This window comes from Argentina silus (assembly GCF_951799395.1).
Source record: "Argentina silus genome assembly, chromosome: X".
Classification (NCBI taxonomy): domain Eukaryota; kingdom Metazoa; phylum Chordata; class Actinopteri; order Argentiniformes; family Argentinidae; genus Argentina; species Argentina silus.
This window is the reverse complement of record NC_139653.1, coordinates 10767544-10786121: the sequence shown is the minus strand read 5'-3', so window position 1 is coordinate 10786121 and position 18578 is coordinate 10767544. Positions and strand designations below refer to the sequence as shown.

Sequence of the window (18578 nt, the reverse complement as noted above, 5' to 3'; positions counted from 1 at the left end):
GTCTGTAGGCTACTTGTGTTTGATTTGGTGATGAATGTGTTAAGCATGGGGAACTTTTTAAGTGGAAGTTTGGTATCCCATAGGCTTAGGGTTTAAGGCGCAAAGTGAATAGGTTATTATGAATCATGCGGGACCCTTTGAGTGGATGGGATTTGGTAAAGCGATATGCAAGAAAGAAAGGTAAAAGGAAAGCCGTCACCGGCGTGTGGTCGGAGGGCCATACTCATATCAACAAAGGATGTATTCGTTCAGCTTCCATCAATTAATCTCATGAACGCATTTGACTGTTGATGCTTGAAGATTTGATTTCAGTGATGTCTTCTCCGCTGTTGACAGTATGGGACCCTGCAGACTTCGGGACAGCCTAAGATGATCTCACTATGCACAGATTCGATGCGATGTGCCAGTGTCTGTTCTCGACCATCACATCCTCATTAGGACTGCAGCTCCGCATTATCCCCGCATCAGATAGTCTGTCATGGGAGGATTGAGGACTTGGATAGGCTACAATAAAGAAACACATGACAGAGATGTGCCAGAAGTAGAGGCTATCCCAATGACGTCTTTGTACGTATTAGTAGTAATTCGGCCGTGTCAAGTAGTACTAACAACGTGCTAGAAAACGAGGACCAGCGATTTGGTGCAGCGACCCAAAGGAAGATACTGTGAGTGTATTTCCTTGCACAATGGAAATGGGGAACCAGGGTATCAGAACGGCTGAGTAGATCGTACTTCGCTTCAGTTGTATTGCCACTGCTAAATCAGCTGTAGCCTATTTGAACTCTAGATGTTGTATGCTATGTTCTGAACAAGTCTTAAAAGTAGGCTATTCTATCCCATTTAATGGAATAACGTTTTTAAGCTTAATTGCAAGAAAGGAGACTGATTCGTGATTATGTAAATGTCAATAACGTTTTTGAAAATCAAGAAGAAAAACCACTGAGCTATGGTGTTTGATAAGTCTGAAGTTGGACGAGAAGTGAATGAATGCCTTCTCCGATGCGGAGCTGGTCGCTGTCCGTCGCGCTTGTGGTTCTGAAATTTGGATGATGCCTGGCCAGCGACTGCAAGGCTGTCGCTCCCTTCACATTAACGAAGACAACGGCCGCTTTTTGCTGCTCGCCATACTGATCATATTATATCTGCTTTGCGGTGCTGCGGTGTTCTCTGCTATAGAGAGGCCCTCAGAGGTGCAAGCTCACGGGCGCTGGAACAAGACACTTTTCAACTTCAGCGAGACGTTCAATATCAGTCTACAAGATCTGAACTCCTTCTTGCGGGAATACGAGGCTGCTATCGCCGCTGGGATTCGAGCTGATGCTTTGAGGCCACGATGGGATTTTACAGGGGCTTTTTACTTTGTCGGAACTGTAGTGTCAACTATTGGTAAGTATTGAAGTGTAGCGTATTAGTACATCTTACATGCATCGACACACAGGAAAGCAGACCTTATGGTGAGCAACCATACATTTTATTTAATCAATGGTAGCTATTGGTCGCATAACCACAATTTATTATGTGTGTGACCATATCCACAGACAACAGGTCAGATAAAGCTTGAGGGCTTCTTAGCGTGTACATTTTGAAATACTGTACAGGGTAAGCTCAGAAGGAACTGGTGGCAAACATTTTAAAGTGAAATACACCACAACAGTTTATTACTTTAATTGTGTCTGGCTCGCTCTTTATGAGTATATAATAATAATAATAATAATAATAATAATAATAATAATAATAATAATAATAATAATAATAATAATAATAATAATAATAATAATAATAATAATAATAATAATAATAAGAAGAAGAAGAAGAAATAATAAGAAATAATAATATTTGACTCATTTACAACTTCTGTGGACTTAAAACCAAGCTTGACCGAACTAGCCTATACTTATTTTGTTATACTTTGATTAAATATGAATTGTTAATGTTTAGTGTTATGCAACAGCACACCATCAATCACCATACAATGGTGGCTTATTGCACAGTAGCCTAAAATGTACTCCAAATCATTATCATTATCATCATCTTTCCATCTGCAGTTTAGCCTACTTTTACACCATACAGTATGGCAAAACTAGGGGGGTCTAACTTTCCACACATCACATATCATTCCTTGTAGGAATAACCTTAACATTCTCATGAATATTGTCTATGTACAGTATGTGCAGTATGTAGTATTGATGTTAGATTGCCACAGCATTGCATGTGAAATGAATATTTATTCATGAACATCAACAGTCAGTGATTAAGCTCTGAGACCTGAGTTTCTGCCAGGTCTCCTTACACCTTGACTTTTATTAACAAGACCTCATATAAAAAGCAGAACACCACATTTGTATTAAATCTTACAACCCATTTCGTATGAAAAGCTATGAATAAGACCTGCGTGGTGGTTAGGCAGTATTAGGCATTAACCTCGAGTGGTATTTTTATATTGTTATCGCATCCAAAAAGATATCAAATCAATTTGTGGTACGGTGATGAAGAGACAATATGCCTGTTCTCATATTATGCTAGACCTACAGCATTCTAGTGACACCATATGTATTCATTACTGATCCTCCTGCATGTAAAATGACCAGACAATCCTCTGTTCTGAACTTTTCTTTTTCTACTGGCTATTAGCCAGAACATCAGATTAGCCGTTTTTTCCAGTCATGTGTTACATTTTAGTTGTGGAGGAGGTTGGCATGAAGCTGAATCTGATGCCATTTAGCCTTGTGCTCTCAGTTCTGTGAGGCACTGTCTGTAGGACAGCACCCTTGGGTGCATTTCGTCACATTTTCTGTGAAAAAAGAATGTCAATGAGAAACCCCTTCTACTCCCCCTAATTTAACATTTACTCCGTTGATAGGTCACAAAAGAGCAAGTGTCCCTCTCAGTGCACCCTGAGGGCCAGTAACGTGGTGTACTGCATGCTTGATGGTCACTGAAGCCTCCCCTCTCCGGTTCTGTTCCTCTCCACAGCTCTGGGTCAAGATGATCATCCTTTTTTTCTTTTCTGTAGTACCTGCACCTCCCTCCACGAACTGAGAATGGTGCACAGCATGAGTCTTTTATTGTGATTGTGTGTGTGTGTGTGTGTGTGTGTGCGTGTGTGTTTAAGGTGGGGTTTTCTGTATGTCTGTCTTGATATCATGCAATGCTGTGATATGGTCAGCTATGAGAAAGAGAGATCATTCACTCAGGACCTTGGTGATTTAGAAGTGGTGGTGGGATTCTCTCTGTATACTTTTTCCATTGCTATCACAGATTTCTATCTGGATTTCTATCTGCCTTTGATCTCAGCCTGACTGCCCCTCTCTCTCTCTCTCTCTCTCTCTCTCTCTCTCTCTCTCCATGGTGGTGAGGGCTGGTGAAAGGAGAGGGGTTTTTGGGCCACCACATGCACCTCTCTGTCAAGCTTGCAACCCCTGCTGCTTTAGACACTCCTGTGTAAGTGCTCTGGGCTCTAAATGCTCTGGGCTCTATGTTTTAGAGACAAAGACATGTATCAAGACCAAGACTCACACTTCCCCCTCATATGCTTCCAGAATGATGCAGTGGGAAATTAAAGTGAATTAACCTATTTATTAATGTCTCACAAGTCTTAACTCAAGTCTCTGATATGTGAGGGCATTAGAACATTTCTCTCAGCTCTCACTTATCAGTCATGTTGACATGTCCTGAATAACCAGACTGGGAAACTTCATTAATACCTGGAGACTAAGTCTGATTTACAGATCTCATAATATGAGTGCCATTTATAGCCAACAGAGCCCAGCGGATTGCATTTACCACGGCTAATTAGGACATATTTATTTGACCATTAATTGAACGTCCGTCACGAAATCGGTCTCATAGTGCAATTAAGTGACAGTAGTGCTGTGTTGACCTTACAGCCCAGAGTGGTAGCAATGTGAGATGATGCATGAGTTGCATAAACAAACTGATAGGACACAAATAATGACCATAATGTGCTTGTAGTCGCGGCATGAGCCAGGCCCTGTAAATTGAGCCAAGCTCAGTCAGCCACTGTGTGGTGTACTGTGCAGACAGTCAGGGCAGGAGGGGGAGCAGCTCTCTACAAGATGTCCAACATCAGACAGTGTCTGTGTATATGTTATCTCTGTTGGTGACTAAGCTCTGCCCTATCTCCAGCCCCTGGCAGCAGCAGCTGTCCCAGTCATTGTTGCAGCCGCAGTCCCCGCCTGTTTGCAGAAGGGCCTGTTTTCACCCAGAGCTGACACAGCCACACATTCAGCCCACTTGTTTAGTCACGACTAGCACCTCCTCAATGGAGCCTGCCAGCCAGGCATGTAGAGACAGCATGCCCCTCAACCACTTCAGACCCATCAGGCTCTCTAGTGTGCACTGGTGTGATGTAACTGTGCAGTCCCAGCGCATTTACAACCATCCCTGTTTCCCCAGACAGAATAAAGGTAAATGGACGAGGTAAGAGGAAAGTTAAAAAAAAAAGGAAACCCAACATATCCTCTCCTTAACCCCAGTTTTGTGGAGCTGTGGTGCGGGTGGATGATGGAGCCCCCTCCTGTCTCAGTAAGCACCAGTGCGAGTGGGCCTATTGCTCTGAACGGGATGGAAAACTACACTGGCTCTGTACACTGGGCGGCAACATAGATTTCAGGAGACGAGTCTACATTATGAGGCTTTTATAACAAAATCTTGTGCTTGGAATTTCTTTCTGTCAGTATTCTGAAAGAACATGACATCCAGCCTGCATTCCCAGGGGCATACAGTGCTTTTTTTTTTGCATGTTTTGATTTAGATAAACTGCATGCCTGCTGTGCTGGGTCAAAACCATCTGTGTTGTTGTGATTGTTGCTGTGAATATGCCTGGGGAGGTGGGCGGTATATATATTTACAATCTGTGCTGGTGGATGTAAGGCTGGCAAATATCCACCTATCTTTCTCTCTTGCTCCTTCCTGTCTCTCACTCTGTCTCCCACCCTGTCTTCACCTCCTCCTTCCCCTTGGGCATTTTTCATTGTGTCACAGTTGTACAACAGTAAAAAAAACTAACCAAACTGACATTGTACAACGGTTGTGAGAGTATTGTTTATTAAAGTGTTATTTGTCCATGGGTTGAAAATGAAAGTTTTGTTAACATTGGATGTAGGTGGTCAAAAATATATTTTTTAAATGTTACTTATTTATGTAAATACAACGTTAAAAGTCTAATATGTGAACTTCCTATCCAAATTGATCTGTTCTGTTTTTCATTTATCTGAATAATAATAATATATATATATATATATATATATATATGCCATTTAGCTGACGCTTTTATCCAAAGCGACTTACATTGCAGTGAGTGCATACATTTCAGTATATATGGTCCCAGCAGGAATCAAACCCACAACCTAAGCGTCGTTAGCGCCATGCTCTACCAACTGAGCCACAGAGGACCAAGTTAAAAGACAATATGTGCCCTGACGCTTAATGAGATCATCTGTTATGGCAAATACATGAAATCCAGTGAGAACATCAGGAAGCTAGCTACTACTTGTTGAAATATAGGCCTCAACTGGGATTCAGACTTACAACCTCTTGTTGTCTTTGCAGTGCCTTACTTGCTGGGTCACCAGGTCAGTGAAGAGTTTTAATACGATCGACAATACGACCACACAGATCGTATTCTTTGGTCTGCAGAAACAATTCCCCAGAACGTAATAATTTGGAGACTGGGTTGAAAATAACTTGTATGAGACGGTGTTACCACATCCAGTACTGTACATGTCTGTGTAATGTTTTGGTTTCACAGTTATCTTCCATCGTCTCTTTGTGGTTGGCATAGTGACAGTGAATCAACATCCTTTTATAAACCTTTATACAATGTTTGGATTTAGACATTGCTGGACCATACCATTGTCCATCATGGTGGATATACAACGATACAACCAAAAAACAATGTTAATGCAATGTCCGTTTTTTTAAATGCCCATGGGTTTGTCACCCTGTTTCTCTTGCTCTGTCTCTCCTCCTCTAACCCTAACCCTAACCCTTTCCCATGGAGGCTGTTAGGGCAAAATGAACCTGGCTCTTTGATTGGATCATGTATCAGTCTTGTCAGGTCTGGTCAGGCTTAACCTTTCTTTAAGATCACCCCAAGTGTTCCCTGCTGGGGCAGGGTCAGATACCCTCTACAGAGAGTTCACAGACTATGTCCTCCATCTATACCTCACATTCTCTCCTCTTCACCTTGATTTCATGCTAATCAATCACAGTGTGTTGTGTTGGTGCCTCTCATAATGAGATTGCATGGTACAATATATTGCTTTTCATTGCATTGTATTATAGAGGTGTTAAATAATTTTTTCTGATTCAGGGAAAGTTATTTATTGAATGAGGATCAAATTAATTTATGCAGGCATCTGAAGATAGACATGAAATTGACCAAAATGTTTGTCCTCTCTCTACTCTTGTATGTGGTCAGCTATGACCGCCAAACCCAAGACCCCCCCCCCACCCCACTCCACCACGTTTCTGCTTCTGTCTCTATTTTATCCCCTTCTCCTCCTCAGATCTCTCAGGTCACTATATGAAATTAAGGACTCGGAGGAAATGTCAGAGTTAAAAATGGAAAAACAGAAGGCCTTCTATCACATGAAAGGCGGTGCTGGTATTCCCTCTAGATTGTGTGCTATGGCAGAGTGATGCACAGCAGAGGCCTTCCCCAGCCAAAGCACAGCTATATAATCTGTCTTTCCAAGGAGCAAGGGAAGCCGAGAAGCACGTTTGCTCTATATTGACATCACTCTCTGTAAATGCTGCCTTTTGAAAGCAAAGAATCCCTGTAGCATGATAGACCCTATTGGCTATCATAATTAACTAATATGTTGGTGTACAGGGAGAAAGTATGAAGTGGTGTGAATTGAATAACCTTGTTATTATGTTATTACCCCAGCTCAGGTGTAGAGCGGATGACACTATAGAAAGTAATGAAATAAGCAATCAAGTAGTTTGACGTTTATACTGAATCCCGCAGGACATCAGAGGAAAGTATTAGCATAGATATTCTTCAACAGTATAGATGCTGCGAGAATCTGCGAGCACACACACACACACACACACACACACACACACACACACACACACAATCAAAGAGAGAGCAGGGAAGAGTGAGCAAGATGAGAAAGGGGGAAAGTAGATTCTACCTCCATTTATCTCTGTCTTGACTCTCCATTCCTCTCTCTCTCTTTCTCTCTCTCTTTTTCTCTCTCTCTTTCTCTCTCTCTCTCTCTCTCTCTCTCTGTCCTGAGTGTAAATAAATCCCCATCTTAGTTAAGTGCTCCTGTCTGGGCCGGCTGCACGGAGAGTACACACCTCCACACACCCACAGAGTGGGGCATAAATCTGCCCTGAGACAGGGAGAAGGGGCCGAGGCATACTCTCACCTCTGTAACTCACAGAGCCAAACCATCAAAGCAAAGACACACCGCAATCATTTTAGAGGACACAGCAAATTTGGAGACCTCTAACTACCCCAAAACTATCAGCATTTTATAGAATCTGCTCTCTGCACTGCAGTGCATTGAGATGATAAACTCTCTGTGCTCTTTGCATTTCCCTGGCCTTGCTTTTGTCTTTTTTATACTTACTTACATACTTGTTTATACTTGGATACTTACCCACTTTTTATTCCAGATGCAAACTTTTTATATTGTGCATAATGCTTTTTAATGGCAATTTGCATACAATTCTTGAATCATTCATTAACACTACCGGGTTTTGTAGCAATGCATGTCCCAGGGTGGTCTATCAACCCAAGGCCAACTACTTATTCTCGTTCATTTTAATGTGTTGTGTTTTACTGTTCCTACTTATATTTTATATAATTAGTTTTATCTATTAAGTTTTATCTATTTGTAAAGCCCTTTATAACATTGTTTTAAAAAGGTGCTATATAAATAAAGTGTATTATTATTATTATTATTATTATTATTATTATTATTATTATTATTATTATTATTATTATTATACTATTACTTGTTCTTCAATTTAGGCTTTTCTAAAAGCCAGAGGATGTTTTAGCCCCTGGAAGTAGGCAGCAGGGGTGAGATCACGGAGTGGCGATTCCCTTAATAATTAGTAAGACTTCATTTAATTGCGAGTGACTGAGCAGTGTTGCCAAGCCATCCCTCTGAGGCAGCTGGCCACGGTTTGTGTATGTATGATACAATATCATTACTGAAGCTGTCAGCAACTTAGCAGGCCATGAAAGAGGTTGGGTTTGCACAGCCTTCAATTTCAGGGCCCTGTGCTCACACATTAGGGCTGATAAACAACATATCAGATGCCTGTTGAATCACCAGCACTCCAGTACCACAAGGCACTGACTATTGTTAGTTACATGTTGTTGATGGTTGTCACTTCTCACTCTCCCCTCGATAGTTACCTCTGTTTCCAAGTAAACAAAGGACACACAATAATACAATATGGTCATAATATCACTTTCAATGTCTTCAAAGTGTCAGAGTCTGACTGAAGTTATATGCTGTAGGATCCTTGTTGAAGCATATCAAATGTGTCATAATGATCTTAAAGTGCCTTTGTTCCGCTGGACAGGTGTGTTTGCATTGTAGAATAATACAAGAGGGCTTAATGGAGCTAAGGTTTTCTTCAAACATGGACTGTGTATACATGGTTATAGAGAACACATCATGGCGTAGCCTGCCCCTCACCCTGGCTAGAGAACTAACAACACTGAGTTGGGTCTCACTTTAACCGGACAGGAGCAAATCATACAGATTACATAAAGTGAGTATGTTTATCTGGTTTTACAATGCATGCAGAGAAAGCCAATCTGAAATTATTTTTTGTATGTGTCATATGATTGACTTTGTTGTTGTTTTGATATTGTTTTGATGTTGTTGTTTTGATATTATCAGTTTGAATCTGATGTATTGTTACTGTTGTTATACAGTATGCTACACGCTGCACTGTGAGTAGGCATTTGCATAATATTTTCTTTACACCTGAAAGAATGACGATTGTGATATGGTGTGGTGTCGTACTGCTCCTTAGATCATTTCAAGATGAAACTAAATAATATTGAATAATCTCCAGGAATAAAATTAAATAAATAAATGTTGGGTTAGATGCAGCACATTTTCTTGACAATAAATCAATATAGGGGATGGCAGGATGACATCGATTGTTACTGTTTGGAGCTGGGTTCTCTCAGCAAGTGAATTAAATACAGAGACAATTGAAAACACTGGACTGCATGCAAGATGCATGACAAGGGAATCCAATCATGGGAGAGACATAAAAATAGATACAGAGAGAAAAAGAGTATGTTTATTTGCCTCTGTCTATCCTGTGTGCATGCATGTGCGTGCGTGTGAGATGTTCTGTGCATGCATGCAAGCGAGCGGTGCGTGCGTGTGTGCCGTGCATTAGCTGTATTGATTTTTCTGATAATTTATGTCTGAAATATTATTGTTTAGGTTTATGTTCCATTATGATCACCTATTCACAAGTCAATTATGTGTTTGTAATTATAGCACAGCCCGTGTAACCATGATAACATGGATTATTGATGCACTAACACACATACAGTGTGGTTGTATAACAGACACCATTAACAAGAAGTCTGCATTGTGTGTTTGTGAATTGCTTGTGAAACTCAAATCACTGAATTGAAGTGATGCACCACCATATATTTGATAAAAATAGGATAGATAGAGTAGGTGTACTGTAACTTGCAAATAGTATTAGTTAGCTATGTTGTAAAGAATAGACCCAAACATCAAGTGTAATTGTGTATTGACAACAAATGTACATGTTGTAGCTCTGTATGTGAGATTATGTAAATACGTGCTGTGTTTAAAGTATGAATGTGCTTATTATTACCTAGTCTCCCTGTAATCCTGTTGGCTTCTTCTCAGCAGATGGTGCAGACTGTGATGTCTGAGGGCTGCGCCTGTTTCTGCCTCCTCAGCTCCATGTCCTTACTGCAGACCCCCCCATGTCATACAGTGACTAATTATTTCTTGTTTGTCAGAGAAACATAGTCAACAGAGAAATGGAAATTGCCTGGGGATTTCTGCTGCCACTCTGTCAGGTCACTGTGCCCCCATCACCATTCCCATTGAGCCTAGTGAAATAGTCTTGGTTTTTGGCTGGGCGAAGAAATTGTTTTTAAATTAGAACATTTTTGTTTGTAGATACAGGCAAGTTTGTGTACAGGTTTGACGTATCTTGTGCTGCTAATCAGGGAAGGGATTGTGGTGGTCGCAGTGACCTTCCCCTTGTTTGTTGCTCTGACTCAAACCCTTTCACATGCATAGATCTTTCACTCATGTATGCATTCAAAAAAGCACAACCACTTGTCCCTATGCTGCTTTTCATGGTCCTTATTTGTTTTTACCTAATATGATTTCCATGCTTTCATACTGTGCACTCAGTAAAAGCAGGCTCTGCTTACCTCAGTCTGAAGAACATTGGGTTTTTATAAATAGAGATTTGACCTTGTGGGCCTGTCTTCTCTCTCTCTTCAGCGTGCTGAAGGAGGTGTCAGGTAGAGCAGCCAGTGTCCATTGTGGTTTTGGCGTGGTTCAGTTTGGAATGTGTGATCACCCACAAGGTCATAATACCAGGGACAAATATGGCTAAGTCTGTCTAACATAATCCCATTTCTTAATTATCTCTCTATGTCTCCATCTCATCTCTATGTTTTACATTTCCCACTGTCTTTGACTCTGGTGGAGAAAAGAGCCAAGTGTCAGGTTTGTCTCTAGAAATGCTTTGCTGTGGGTTGCTCTGTTAAAGGTTTGGTCATTACTAATGTTATTGTGATAGCATAGGTATGTCTAGTTTATGTTTTCGACTGCCCTATTGTATTTCTATGTGGAAGCCTACTGTATGTGCTATAGAACAACAATATGATTCAATGTACAGTATCATGCCAGAGGAAAGAAACACATATATTCCAATTCAATTGCAGATAATTTACATTTGATTTTCTCTCAGATATTAACTCTTTCATATCTTTGTGGTATTGATACATATCAAATCAAATAAAAGTTTATGTATAATATATACAGAGTATAGCTATAAATGGTGCAATGAAATGCTTTCTGTCACCTAGTGACTAATGTTTTCTTGTTTGTCAGAGAAACATTGTCATCAGAGAAATGGATATTGCCTGGGTATTTCTGCTCTGTTAGGTCACTGTCTGCTCTGTTAGGTCACTGTGCTCCAATCGCCATTCACATTGAACCTGGTGAAATAGCCCAGGTCTTTGGCTGGGCGAAGAAATTGTTTAAAAAAAAATTGTACGTAGATGCAGGCAGGTTTGTGTGAGGGTTTGACATACACTACATGGTCAAAAGTATGTGGATACCCGAACATCACACCCATATGTGCTTGTTGAAACCATGGGCATTAATATGGACAGCCTCTAATCTTCTGGGAAGGCTTTTCACTAGATCCAATTTTTTCTTTCACTCACATGTATGCATTCAAAAAATCATTCAGGTTATTTCCATCTATTCCTTGTAATATCACTGTGTTTATGGAATTATCCAATTAGAAACAGCAACATGATTCATGATTGTGCATAGTGCAAATTCCAGTTTATTCACTGTGGGGATTTAGTTGGATCTGTATTTCACTTCCATAGTCTGCTCAATGGGCTGTACTGATTTGTAATTGGGACACATTGAGAGTCACTCAGTCTAAACTGTGTCAGCTCTCTCTGCCTCTGTTAAATTAACCCCCAGTCGTTTTTCATTTTTGGGTGGAAACACCACTGCAATCTCTGCAATCACAATCTCTGCACATTCTGTACTCCTCCTTTACTGCTCATTTTATTTCATGTCTGGAAAATAGACTGTAAAAGACTGTAAAACGGTCATAATTGATCATAATTGCACCAGTTCCAAGTATTTTCTTCTGTTGGAAATGTGTGTGTAATTATCCACATGACATTAGGCATTAAAGCATAATATAATTTCTATGCATAGTAAGCTTCATTGAATATTAATTTATAAATATTTTTCTCCAACTGTGATAGAATTGCATTAGTGGAAAGATGATAACCTGCATTATGAGTTCTTGTGCCTGTATTGATCATATTGCTTGAAGGGAAGGGAGAGATTCAGTGTGAGTGAATAAAGGTTGTCAATGAGTTCAGGAATTAAGTTGGGGTTTTGGACACGTTAGGTCTACTTAGATACATGTCTTGGTTTTTATAATCTTCCTGAATGAAGCTCAGTGTCTCTGAGCCTGTAGGAGTGTACGAGTCATGCAAGCCCCTGGCGTCTTGGTTTTAGCTTGCCTCTCCTTTGCTTTTCATTACTGTCCTGTTTGTCCCTAATGCATCTTGACACAGTGGTCTGAAGTCATAGCTTTGAAACAGCACACTGAATCGATGCTTGGTGCCTTCTCCTCTCTTAGGTAATTTAGTTTGTAATGAGAGACGGAGCGGAGGGCCGTTTCTTTTAATAGAGAGAAGATTTAATCGTGCCTCTCCATGCTCCTGCAAGGCTAGGGAGAGAGTGAGGATGCTAATTAATTAACAATGAAGCACTCAGTGATGTTTTCATGAAGGACTTAATTTGGCTCCCTCAACCCGCTCATCTCTCCTAACCCATCAGATGCCCTGTGAAACTCGACTATGCCAATATTCTGGGCTTATACAGTAACTGAAAAACTGTGATTGGTTGACTTGATATTTGCTTTGTAAGAAAATCCTGTAACCACTGTACTGTCTCCAAGTGTACAGGTGTGTGTGTGTGTGTGTGTGTGTGTGAGTGAAAAAGAGAGAGAGATAGAGAGAGAACAGGTGGTGGGATGGGGGCTTTGTTTGTATATCAACAACAATCACTGAGCCTTATTGGAGAAGAATATCTGTGATTAGCCTCTTGGCAGAAGGAAAAGGAAGACAACAATGATGAAAAAATCAATTAACCTTGACACAGAACAAAAGTCGTTGATCTCTGCTCACTCTTGTTGTTGACAGAAGACACTAACCAGTTATCCTCTGAATCATAATATTGGAATGTCGGAGTACTGTACAGAATTTGATACAGTTGACAGTTATATTACTGTATTTTGCTAGAATACTGTACATAGAGGTGGGGTTGCGTGCGTGTATGTGTATATGTGTGTGTGTCACCCGGTGCGTGTGTGTGTTTCTGTAGAGGTGAGGGGAGGACAACCTCTAGCTTATAGTATACATTGGCCATTAATGTGATTCATCAGCTAATGCTCCCCCTTGGGACTGCAGTGGAGCTGCAGCATCAGTGGCTCACCTCTGACACTACTCAAGATAGGAAGTGTTCCCACTTTCTGCGCAACTCAATGCATGCAGTAGAATCCACAAACATTTAATTCTCCTCTCTCGTCACCTTTAACAACCCCCCTGCTTAGCTCTCACACTTACCCTAATTGACTAGGAAATCAATAGAGAGAGAGGAGGCCAATTAATGCATCTACAGCAGAAATTTCAAAGCTTAATTGTCCTCCCAAACATTTTTCTTACTCTTTTTTTTCAGAGAGGCAAGTAACATTTTAGATGTGCCTCTACAAATGATAACTGAATGACGATGACAGACACTGCATTAATATTGCGAAATATCATTCAACATATTGAAACACTTTGTCTATGCCTGAACAGCACTAAAACATTTTTAAAAACATAACATTGTCTAACCCTCTCTCTCCCTGGCCCCTGCAGGCTTCGGAATGACCACCCCTGTGACAGTGGCAGGGAAGGTGTTCCTGATCTTCTACGGTTTGCTGGGCTGCGCCGCTACCATCCTCTTCTTTAACCTCTTCTTGGAGCGCATCATCACCTTGCTGGCCGTGGTGATGAAGGCGGTACGGGAGCGCCGTATCCGGAACAGCGGTCTCCTCCCACCGGGCATCCGTCATGACTTCTCAGCCTGCAGTATCCCCGGCTGGAAGCCCTCTGTGTACCATGTGATGTTGATCCTGTGCCTGTCGGCCATCATCATCTCCTGCTGCGCCTCGGCCATGTATACACCTGTGGAGGGCTGGGCCTACCTGGACTCCCTCTATTTCTGCTTCGTCACCTTCAGCACCATTGGCTTTGGGGACCTGGTGAGCAGCCAGGGCGCTGACTATGAGTACCAGAGCCTCTACCGGCTGGCCAACTTCCTGTTCATCCTGACGGGTGTGTGCTGCATCTACTCGCTCTTCAACGTCATCTCCATCGTCATCAAGCAGGTGCTCAACTGGATGCTGCAGCATATGAATTGCCTGTGCTGCCAGCAATGCAAAAAGAGCAACGCTCTCCTGGGCCGCCGCAACGCCATCCGTCCGGGCTCCAGGATCCGCAAGGGCCGATTTGGACGGCCGCCAAACTCAGATGGACCCTGTGACAGTGACACTGAGGGCCGCAGACTCTCAGGAGAGATGATCTCTATGAAAGACCTCACAGCCTCTAACAAGGTTTCACTGGCCATCATGCAGAAGCAGCTCTCAGAGTCGGCCAATGGCTACCCTAGGACAGTGTGTGGTGGCTCACGACATAATGGATTCTCTGGGGGCGTGGGTGCCCTTGGCATTATGAACAACAGGCTGGCAGAAACCAGCAACTCAAGGTAAAGCCCCTCAGATTAGTGGAAGATATGGCAGAGGGAGCTTTAAGACCCTGAATCACAGAGGCTGAGGTTGATCCTCACAGACAGATCAAGGTTTTTGACATGGACTGTTTTATTATTCTTGTCATGATTATGTCTTGTCGTTCAATGGAAAAGCATGTTGTGCATGATATGTTTAGGATATTTTTGGTTGGAATCAACAGGCTTTGATGATGATGATGATGATGATGATAATGATGATGATGATGATGATAATAATGATGACAGATGTTATGAAAATGAGGAAGAACAATATCCTGCCTAAACTGTACATAGAAAACGAGGACACAACAGAGAGCACCATGGAGTGATATGGGGGCATGGAGGCTGTAATTGAACATTTTGCTCTCTCTGATTATCCAGAGGAATGAGCCAAACAACCATACTTGGGAATCTCTGATCTTTTTGACTGAAACAGTGTACTCTACGAGAGGCACTGTGATCATCAATGCTTCTGAGCTTTTCAGTATACAGTAGTATTGGTTTATTTGAATGTAAAAGGTTGAGTTATATATATCATTTCAACACAAAGATAACCATTGTGTATAATATAGCACACACTAAACTATGCATTACATATCTCATTATGAAGAAAAATAGTTACATTGTTGATCCACTCATAGACATGACATGCAGTATGCCAAACCCTGTTTCAACCAGTCCCCTCAACACTGGTGTAATGTTAAGCTCAGGTGATTGGTGTCTGTGAAGTAGTGGAAGGAGCTGTTGGTGTCTGTGAAGTAGTGGAAGGAGCTGTTGGTGTCTGTGGTTCTGATGTTACCGGTTCTCTCAGTCATACTGAGATTCTGCAGTAGGCTCAACTGCAGGGCTTAGAACAGTAATTTCCTATTTCTCAAGTTATAGAGGAGAAGTGCAGAGAGGGAGATTGAAGTCCAGGCTCCTACGAGGGACTAGGGTTTTTATCAGCTCAGAACATGTTTCAGTGCAAAGATACTTTGACTTTATGAGGGTCTGGAGGCTTGAATGCACCATCCACCTCTTTTCTTCATCCATCTCTTTTCTCTCAACTAAAAGCAGTGCATGAAAAAGGGAAAATTATAAAGCATAAAAGTGGGAAAGCTAATAATTAGAGTGAACATGAAATATGTATTTTGTTAAAGGGCAAATAAAGGAGAAATGTATAACTGAATACACTACTGGTGAAGAGAGTGGAAGTGAGGAGCGAGGTGACCTTAGATATTTTATCTTAAGTGAAGCAACTTAGAGTAGTGGAGTCGATTAAGACATTAAAGAGGAACATGGGTTTGCCTTGTTCCCTCTCATGTAGAGGATTCTCTCTCAATGGCATTGATTCCCCTTTGTGAAGATGTTCAGGTTTTTCACCGGAGTAGAAAAAAGAGCATGATCCAGCAGCATGCAGAGGTTATTTCTCCTCTTGATTTAGGTACAAGTGTGTAGGCATGGTTTAATAGAGGCTGTTTGTGGGGGATGTAGTGCTACTCTGCCAAACTGTGCAATTGATGACTTTATTGCTACTATCTCTTCTATCACTAGTGAGTGAAGATTGAGTTCTAACATATGTAAAGAGGAAGTAAATAGTCCCTGAGAGAGAGAGACATGGGTCCTGCAGGCATACTGTACATTAATGTAAATATAGAGAGAGGCAGAGAGAGATAGAGAGAGAGAGACCCCATCCTTGCTGCCTCCAGATACAGCCTAGCATAACCAATAGCTCCCTGGTGTCCATCGTTAGCATCTATCTACCCAGTCCGCCCACGCCTGCTACAGCTTTGCCATCTCTGCATTCAGCTCACACACACGCATAGCACCGTCCCGTCCCCCACCCCCCTCCCTGCATGGCTTGGCTTTCTCCTCACACTTGTCAGCCATCACACAGTGTATATAAAAGCACCCTCACTGTAAATAGCACTGGAACACCAAAAAAAAGCGCACTGCAATAAGGTGGAAATTAAAAATAGAACATTTTTTTCTTTTCTTTTACAGATAGGTCTGAATATTTTCATTGCTCCCAGGCTTAAAAAATAGATAAAGAAAATTACTCAGGTAGTTGAAACTTCAGGCTCGTTTTAGTTACCTGCATGCCATTATGGTAAAGCCATATGAGATAGTTTACTATATATAAAAGAGAGGAATCTTTTAAGTATATTTTTCTATAGCTGTAAAATATCAAAGAGAAGGTGAAATGGCACAGTTAGTGTGCTAGTTATACAGAGGATGACTGAATATGAATGTCGGCTGCTGTTACATATCTCTTTCAGAGCTAGTCTATAACGACTGAGTGGGCACTAAATGGCGAATACAGTAAAGGGAGCACAGGTCGCTACAGTGTGTACCCATTAAATGTAAGTTGTCAGACCTTAATACTAGGTTACCTAGACAATTCATTTGTGACAGGTGCAGTGAATGCATAAAAAGTTTGGAACATTGAGTGTAGAATGTTGAAAAGGTCAATAGCACAGGATCCCATTACACAACTACAACTGTTTGTTGTAGTTACACAGAGGAAATGACACACTTTGAAATAATAAGCTTTATGAAGCCTTCATAAACTCTAAGGTCAATGCAATTGTATATTTGCATCACAGATCACTTAAAGGCAAATGTCATGCTGAACGGTAGAAAAAGGGTTATCCTACATTTGGTAAAGCACCGGATATAAGGACCTCTTTTAACCTGTTATAAGGACGTGACAGCGTTCTTCTTTCTTGCCTCAACCTATGTACAGTACAATGTAACAGCATGTTAATACAATGTTGTTACTAGAGTAGTAATTACAGAGTTAGGCCTAGTACACAGGTATGGTGGCAACTTAAAATGAAATGTGATCAAATTAGCTTACAGTGACAATTGTCATAATTTGTAAGGTAGGCCTCACAGTGTATACAGTAGCGTTTATGAAAGTGTCATAAAACCTCAAAAGTGGTCATTTGTTTAAAGTGGGACCAGAAAGATTAGCATATTGTAGCAAAGAAAATATGTATCTTTTATTTTTAACAGAGTGCTCTTAACAAAATGTCCTACCTGGGACAGAAATTACAAGTATTTATTTCTCTTATTTAACCTTTTTGTCCCTTTTGGGACCAATTGGAGAACAAAAATGTAATCTTTAACTATTTACCCTTGACAGAAAGCCTGTTTGTTTGTGTGTGTGTGTGTGTGTGGGGGGGGGGGGTTAAATTGCCATGCATCTGCTATTATTGGTCCTGCAGATACACTTTGACTTGATACAACATTCAATAAGATGTATTTTTCTTGAGCCTGACGATGCATCAAGCTTCTACAACATTAGAGATGAATATATTTAGAGGAAGATTTGCTCACTTAAAATGCATGCATGGCTTGAATTCAATTGCCTTACTTTTCTCCTTGCATATTATCAAAAACTAGAAAATAGTATGTACTGTAGAGCTTGTGTATTATACAATACAATCCTTTTGCATTTTGCAAAATTAATCTCCATTGATTGCAATGGATCTAACTGTCCTGATTCCCTCTGTATCTTCTATGAGAGGAGGCGGGAGGTCTGGGAAATATATTGTATGTCTGCAACATTAATGCTTCATCAACAGTAATACTACAGACATTTGTTACATTTTTAAGTCCACAACATTTGTACATATTATAATATGACCAGAGTGAACATGGGTTGGATCACAGTGGAAGTGAATGGAGGTATTAGCAATAGGATCATATTTCCCATGGCTTTCAAAGGCCTGTACATAAAGGACGTCTCAGCTGAGGGAATTACATGTGAGCCACATAACTGTAAGCCTCTGGCTCATTGGTTGAGTGATAATGGTCATACTGTAAGCCTCTGGTTCATTGGTCGAGTGATAAAGGCCATACTGTAAGCCTCTGGCTCATTGGTTGAGTGATACACGTCATACTGTAAGCCTCTGGCTCATTGGTTGAGTGATAATGGTTATACTGTAAGCCTCTGGCTCATTGGTTGAGTGATAATGGTCATACTGTAAG

At 41.0% G+C, this 18578-nt stretch overlaps 1 protein-coding gene across 1 annotated transcript; it reads left to right on the top strand.

Annotated features, from left to right (window-relative positions):
• Window positions 1-1046: 1046 nt before the first annotated feature.
• Window positions 1047-14586, top strand: kcnk12 (potassium channel, subfamily K, member 12; the record flags this gene model as incomplete). The annotated part of the gene is made up of 2 exons (XM_083696321.1): window positions 1047-1386; window positions 13694-14586. 2 exons carry the CDS (start codon window positions 1047-1049, stop codon window positions 14584-14586), a joined length of 1233 nt encoding a protein of 410 aa, XP_083552447.1.
• Window positions 14587-18578: the final 3992 nt, after the last annotated feature.